The sequence below is a fragment of the Salmo trutta genome, chromosome 5 (genome assembly GCF_901001165.1).
Source record: "Salmo trutta chromosome 5, fSalTru1.1, whole genome shotgun sequence".
Taxonomy (NCBI): Eukaryota; Metazoa; Chordata; class Actinopteri; order Salmoniformes; family Salmonidae; genus Salmo; species Salmo trutta.
The window spans coordinates 8524999-8532498 of NC_042961.1; the positions used below are offsets into that span (position 1 = coordinate 8524999).

Genomic DNA, 7500 nt, shown 5'->3' on the forward strand with positions numbered 1-7500 from the left:
GTGGGTATATAACCTATACCCTGCTCAACAATACATCAAGGTCTGCTGGTAACGGCCTCACACTCACCCACTTAATCCTCTCCCCTATTCTCACCCTCCTCTCTTTATCCATCTCTCCTGACCCTCCTCTCTTTATCCATCTCTCCTGACCCTCCTCTCTTTATCCATCTCTCCTGACCCTCCTCTCTTTATCCATCTCTCCTGACCCTCCTCTCTTTATCCATCTCTCCTGACCCTCCTCTCTTTATCCATCTCTCCTGACCCTCCTCTCTTTATCCATCTCTCCTGACCCTCCTCTCTTTATCCATCTCTCCTGACCCTCCTCTCTTTATCCATCTCTCCTGACCCTCCTCTCTTTATCCATCTCTCCTGACCCTCCTCTCTTTATCCATCTCTCCTGACCCTCCTCTCTTTATCCATCTCTCCTGACCCTCCTCTTTTCATCCATCTCTCCTAACCCTCCTCTTTTCATCCATCTCTCCTCCTAAAATAGCCCCCTGTCTACATAATGATGACAATGCATCATGATATGGTTTCAGATGCATTTCTTATGAAGTGAGATATTTCTAACAGCCAGTTTTTCTCTCGTTTGTCCGACAGCACTTACAGAACCCGGCCAACTTCCACACGGCAGCTACAGAGCTGCTGGACTGGTGCGGAGACCCCCGAGCCTTCCAGAGACCCTTCGAACAAAGCCTCATGGGATGCCTAACGGTAAGAAGACCCTGGCTGACCGTCTCAGCCAATCACAAGTCTTAATTACTGCTATGAGCCAATCACAGCCCTATGTTGGTTGTGTCAGTATATCACAGGTCTCCATTACATCTACAAGCCAATTACAGCCCTCCATTTGCCGTGTCAACCAATCACAGCCCTCAGCCAGGGTTACTGTTACTGTTAGCAACGGTGAAGTTAGGCAGCTGCTCGGGCCGTCAGGGGCCAGTGACAGAGGTTACAGCCGCAGTCACGCTTCACTGTCTGTGCACACACACACGCGTGTACACGCACGCGCACATCGTAGTCAGTGACCCCTGGCCGACCTCTCCTGTTCTACAGCCTCTTCTTATTGATCTGGGCAGCAAGCCAGAGTCCTACAAATCTGCTGCAGGTGTGGGAGAACACACACGCACAAACGCATGGCTGCATGCACACAAATTGAGAGAGACTTTTTTTTACTGAATTTCTGAATGTTGTCTCCAGGGATAGCATCTGTAGGCCTAGTGTGTGTAGTGTCAATGTCCATCTGTAGGCCTAGTGTGTGTAGTGTCAATGTCCATCTGTAGGCCTAGTGTGTGTAGTGTCAATGTCCATCTGTAGGCCTAGTGTGTGTAGTGTCAATGTCCATCTGTAGGCCTAGTGTGTGTAGTGTCAATGTCCATCTGTAGGCCTAGTGTGTTGTAGTGTCAATGTCCATCTGTAGGCCTAGTGTGTGTAGTGTCAATGTCCATCTGTAGGCCTAGTGTGTGTAGTGTCAATGTCCATCTGTAGGCCTAGTGTGTGTAGTGTCAATGTCCATCTGTAGGCCTAGTGTGTGTAGTGTCAATGTCCATCTGTAGGCCTAGTGTGTGTAGTGTCAATGTCCATCTGTAGGCCTAGTGTGTGTAGTGTCAATGTCCATCTGTAGGCCTAGTGTGTGTAGTGTCAATGTCCATCTGTAGGCCTAGTGTGTGTAGTGTCAATGTCCATCTGTAGGCCTAGTGTGTGTAGTGTCAATGTCCATCTGTAGGCCTAGTGTGTGTAGTGTCAATGTCCATCTGTAAGTCAGTATTAAAGCTTCTCAATGCTTACGATAAAAAGACTACAGTATAGAATGTACCCCCCTCTGAGTCCTCTAATAGCATGGGGTCTGTACCTCCCCTGAGTCCTCTAATAGCATGGGGTCTGTACCTCCTCTGAGTCCTCTAATAGCATGGGGTCTGTACCTCCTCTGAGTCCTCTAATAGCATGGGGTCTGTACCTCCTCTGAGTCCTCTAATAGCATGGGGTCTGTACCTCCTCTGAGTCCTCTAATAGCATGGGGTCTGTACCTCCTCTGAGTCCTCTAATAGCATGGGGTCTGTACCTCCTCTGAGTCCTCTAATAGCATGGGGTCTGTACCTCCTCTGAGTCCTCTAATAGCATGGGGTCTGTACCTCCTCTGAGTCATCTAATAATATGGGGTCTGTACCTCCTCTGAGTCCTCTAATAGCATGGGGTCTGTACCTCCTCTGAGTCCTCTAATAGCATGGGGTCTGTACCTCCTCTGAGTCCTCTAATAGCATGGGGTCTGTACCTCCTCTGAGTCCTCTAATAGCATGGGGTCTGTACCTCCTCTGAGTGCTCTAATAGCATGGAGTCTGTACCTCCTCTGAGTGCTCTAATAGCATGGGCTCTGTTCATATATTGGTTTTTAATCACTCACAAACAAAAGATGATGCCTTTGTGTTACAGTGGCATTGCTTACAGCCTACTACTGTACTGGCTGTGGTTTTGTCTTGTCTGTGATTGTTACCTCATTGAATAGATATATTGAACGGTTAAAAAGAGAGAGAAGCTCTAGACCACCTAGTTTGAAGCTAGACCACCTAGTTTGAAGCTAGTCATGTCTATGTCATCAGAGAGAGACAGTGGATGAGTGAATGCTTGGAGAACACACACACTCATCTTATTGTGTGCAAATTCCACAGATACACACACACACACACACACAGACTTCCTGTTTGATGTCTCTTTCACTCATTGAAAAATCACCTCCACTCTAAACATGAGTCAGTAGTCTAGGTTGACTAGATGATTAAGGTTAGCAAATATATGCAGAGCTTTGCTCAAATCAATCACCCTGAACACATCTTAGGCAGTGGTTTACTAGGACAGTGGTTTACTAGGACAGTGTTTTACTAGGACAGTGGTTTACTTGGACAGTGGTTTACTAGGACAGTGGTTTACTAGGACAGTGGTTTACTTGGACAGTGGTTTACTAGGACAGTGGTTTACTAGGACAGTGTTTTACTAGGACAGTGGTTTACTAGGACAGTGGTTTACTTGGACAGTGGTTTACTAGGACAGTGGTTTACTAGGACAGTGGTTTACTAGGACAGTGGTTTACTAGGACAGTGGTTTACTAGGACAGTGGTTTACTAGGACAGGGGTTTACTTGGACAGTGGTTTACTAGGACAGTGGTTTACTAGGACAGTGGTTTACTAGGACAGTGGTTTACTAGGACAGGGGTTTACTAGGACAGTGGTTTACTAGGACAGTGGTTTACTAGGACAGTGGTTTACTAGGACAGTGGTTTACTAGGACAGTGGTTTACTTGGACAGTGGTGATGCGGAGTGATATATATATATATACACTGCTCAAAAAAATAAAGGGAACACTTAAACAACACAATGTAACTCCAAGTCAATCACACTTCTGTCAAATCAAACTGTCCACTAAGGAAGCAACACTGATTGACAATAAATTTCACATGCTGTTGTGCAAATGGAATAGACAACAGGTGGAAATTATAGGCAATTAGCAAGACATCTCCAATAAAGGAGTGGTTCTGCAGGTGGGGACCACAGACCACTTCTCAGTTCCTATGCTTCCTGGCTGATGTTTTGGTCACTTTTGAATGCTGGTGGTGCTTTCACTCTAGTGGTAGCATGAGACGGAGTCTACAACCCACACAAGTGGCTCAGGTAGTGCAGCTCATCCAGGATGGCACATCAATGCGAGCTGTGGCAAGAAGGTTTGCTGTGTCTGTCAGCGTAGTGTCCAGAGCATGGAGGCGCTACCAGGAGACAGGCCAGTACATCAGGAGACGTGGAGGAGGCCGTAGGAGGGCAACAACCCAGCAGCAGGACCGCTACCTCCGCCTTTGTGCAAGGAGGAGCAGGAGAAGCACTGCCAGAGCCCTGCAAAATGACCTCCAGCAGGCCACAAATGTGCATGTGTCTGCTCAAACGGTCAGAAACAGACTCCATGAGGGTGGTATGAGGGCCCGACGTCCACAGGTGGGGGTTGTGCTTACATCCCAACACCGTGCAGGACGTTTGGCATTTGCCAGAGAACACCAAGATTGGCAAATTCTCCACTGGCGCCCTGTGCTGTTCACAGATGAAAGCAGGTTCACACTGAGCACGTGACAGACGTGACAGAGTCTGGGGACACCATGGAGAACGTTCTGCTGCCTGCAACATCCTCCAGCATGACCGGTTTGGTGGTGGGTCAGTCATGGTGTGGGGTGGCATTTTTGGGGGGGCCGCACAGCCCTCCATGTGCTCGCCAGAGGTAGACTGACTGCCATTAGGTACCGAGATGAGATCCTCAGACACCTTGTGAGACCATATGCTGGTGCGTTTGGCCCTGGGTTCCTCCTAATGCAAGACAATGCTAGACCTCATGTGGCTGGAGTGTTTCAGCAGTTCCTGCAAGAGGAAGGCATTGATGCTATGGATTGGCCCGCCCGTTCCCCAGACCTGAATCCAATTGAGCACATCTGGGACATCATGTCTCGCTCCATCCACCAACGCCACGTTGCACCACAGACTGTCCAGGAGTTGGCGGATGCTTTAGTCCAGGTCTGGGAGGAGATCCCTCAGGAGACCATCCGCCACCTCATCAGGAGCATGCCCAGGCGTTGTAGGGAGGTCATACAGTCACGTGGAGGCCACACACACTACTGAGCCTCATTTTGACTTGTTTTAAGGACATTACATCAAAGTTGGATCAGCCTGTAGTGTGGTTTTCCACTTTAATTTTGAGTGTGACTCCAAATCCAGACCTCCATGGGTTGATAAATTGGATTTCCATTGATTATTTTTGTGTGATTTTGTTGTCAGCACATTCAACTATGTAAAGAAAAAAGTATTTAATAAGATTATATCTTTCATTCAGATCTAGGATGTGTTGTTTAAGTGTTCCCTTTATTTTTTTGAGCAGTATATATATATATATATATATATATAGAGATATATGTGTGTAAATATATATATGTATATATGTATGTATGTGTGTTTGTGTGTGTGTGTGTATATATATGTATGTATGTATGTATGTATGTATCTGTGTGTGTATATATATATATATATATATATATATGTGTGTATATATATATAATATATATAAATTAGAGGTCGACCGATTATGCTTTTCCAACGCCGATACCGATTATTGGAGGACCAAAAAGGCCGCTACCGATTGATCGGCCGATTTATTTTATTTATTTGTAATAATGACAATTACAACAATACTGAATGAACACTTATTTTAACTTAATATAATACATCAATAAAATCAATTTAGCCACAAATAAATAATGAAACATGTTCAATTTGGTTTAAATAATGCAAAAACTAAGTGTTGGGGAAGAAAGTAAAAGTGTAATATGTGCCATGTAAGAAAGCTAACGTTTAAGTGCCTTGCTCAGAACTTGGGAACATATGAAAGCTGGTGGTTCCTTTTAACATGAGTCTTCAATATTCCCAGGTAAGATGTTTTAGGTTGTATTTATTATAGGAATTATAGGACTATTTCTCTCTATACGATTTGTTTTTCATATACCTTTGACTATTGGATGTTCTTATAGGCACTTTAGTATTGCCAGTGTAACAGTATAGCTTCCGTCCCTCTCCTCGCCCCTACCTGGGCTCGAACCAGGAACACATCGACAACAGCCACCCTCAAAGCAGCGTTACCCATGCAGAGCAAGGGGAACAACCACTCCCAAGTCTCAGAGCGAGTGATGTTTGAAACGCTATTAGCGCGCGCCCACTAACTAGCTAGCCATTTCACATCGGTTACACCAGCCTAATCTTGGGAGTTGACAGGCTTGAAGTCATAAACAGCGCGATGCATTGCAAAGAGCTGCTGGCAAAACGCACGAAAGTGCTGTTTGAATGAATGCTTACGAGCCTGCTGGCGCCTACCACCGCTCAGTCAGACTGCTCTATCAAATCATAGACTTAATTATAATATAATAAACACACAGAAATAGGAGCCTTAGGTCATTAATATGGTCGAATCCGGAAACTATCATCTCGAAAACAAAACGTTTTTTTTCTTTCAGTGAAATACGGAACTGTTCCGTATTTTATCTAACGGGTGGCATCCCTAAGTCTAAATATTCCTATTACATTGCACAACCTTCAATGGTATGTCATAATTACGTAAAATTCTGGCAAATTAGTTCGCAACGAGCCAGGCAATGAACGCAAGAGCAGTGACACAATTTCATGTTAGCAGGCAATATTAACTAAATATGCAGGTTTAAAAATATATACTTGTGTATTGATTTTAAAGAAAGGCATTGATGTTTATGGTTAGGTACATTGGTGCAACGACAGTGCTTTTTTCGCAAATGCGCTTGTTAAATCATCACCCGTTTGTCGAAGTAGGCTGTGATTCGATGAGAAATTAACAGGCACCGCATTGATTATATGCAACGCAGGACACGTTAGATAAACTAGTAATATCATCAACCATGTGTAGTTAACTAGTGATTATGTTAAGATTGATAGTTTTTTATAAGATAAGTTTAATGCTAGCTAGCAACTTACCTTGGCTTCTTGCTGCCCTCGCGTAACAGGTAGTCAGCCTGCCATGCAGGCTCCTCGTGGAGTGCAATGTAAGGCAGGTGGTTAGAGCGTTGGACTAGTAACCAGAAGGTTGCAAAAATGAATCCCCGAATCCCCCCTGAACAAGGCAGTTAACCCACCGTTCCTAGGCCGTCATTGAAAATAAGAATGTGTTCTTAATCTTACTTGCCTAGTTAAATAAAGGTGTAAAAAAATCGGCAAATAGGTAGACAAAAATACCGATTACCGATTGTTATGAAAACTTGAAATCGGCCCTAATTAATCGGCCATTCCGATTAATCGGTCGACCTCTAATATATATATGTATATATAAAAAATCTAATTCTGGGAACCCAGAACCAAATATCATATTATTTAATAACAGAACATCAGTGTTACAAGGTTAGCGGTACACAATCATATCCCAGTTTAGTGGGCATAAGATAACAGTTTGGAGAGTCAGGGTACTATATATTGTGCTTTCATGATAAATGTCAGACATGGCACTAAAATATTGTACTGAAGCTGACTGTAAGCTTCTGAAATATGCACATAGAGATATCCAAAGACCAACCTACTTTACTCTTCTCTACAGTATACACTATCTGAGTTCACAGGAGACGAGACAAGGCTGTCAATGAGAGATAGAAATATATTCTATATTTATATTCTATATTTTATATTCCTCAGTACTGATGGTCTGTAGCCCTAAGACTACAGGGATGACTTCCATATATATAGCTAGGTCTGCTTCCTGCTACTGCCCACAGGGAGGGAGTGTGCGTGCGTGCGTGTGTGTGTGTGCATGCCTGTGTATGCGCGTTTATTCATGCTTGCACATATTGCCTATTATTGCTAGTCAAGGGAGTACTGTACTAATATTGATCAATACCCCACTTGGAATGAAATATCAACACCACTTAAATACTGGCCTGTTTCATTGCTGTTGTTAATGATTT

The 7500-nt window shown here is 44.1% G+C and overlaps 1 protein-coding gene across 6 annotated transcripts in view; it reads left to right on the forward strand.

Moving 5' to 3' along the window:
• Positions 1-7500, forward strand: part of LOC115193601 (zinc finger MIZ domain-containing protein 1) — a 217052-nt gene that overhangs the window by 162584 nt on the left and 46968 nt on the right. For all 6 annotated transcript variants that reach the window (XM_029752404.1, XM_029752405.1, XM_029752403.1 and 3 more), the window contains one exon: positions 601-714. In XM_029752404.1, the coding sequence (XP_029608264.1) occupies positions 601-714 (114 nt within the window). The remainder of the gene's footprint in view (positions 1-600; positions 715-7500) is intronic.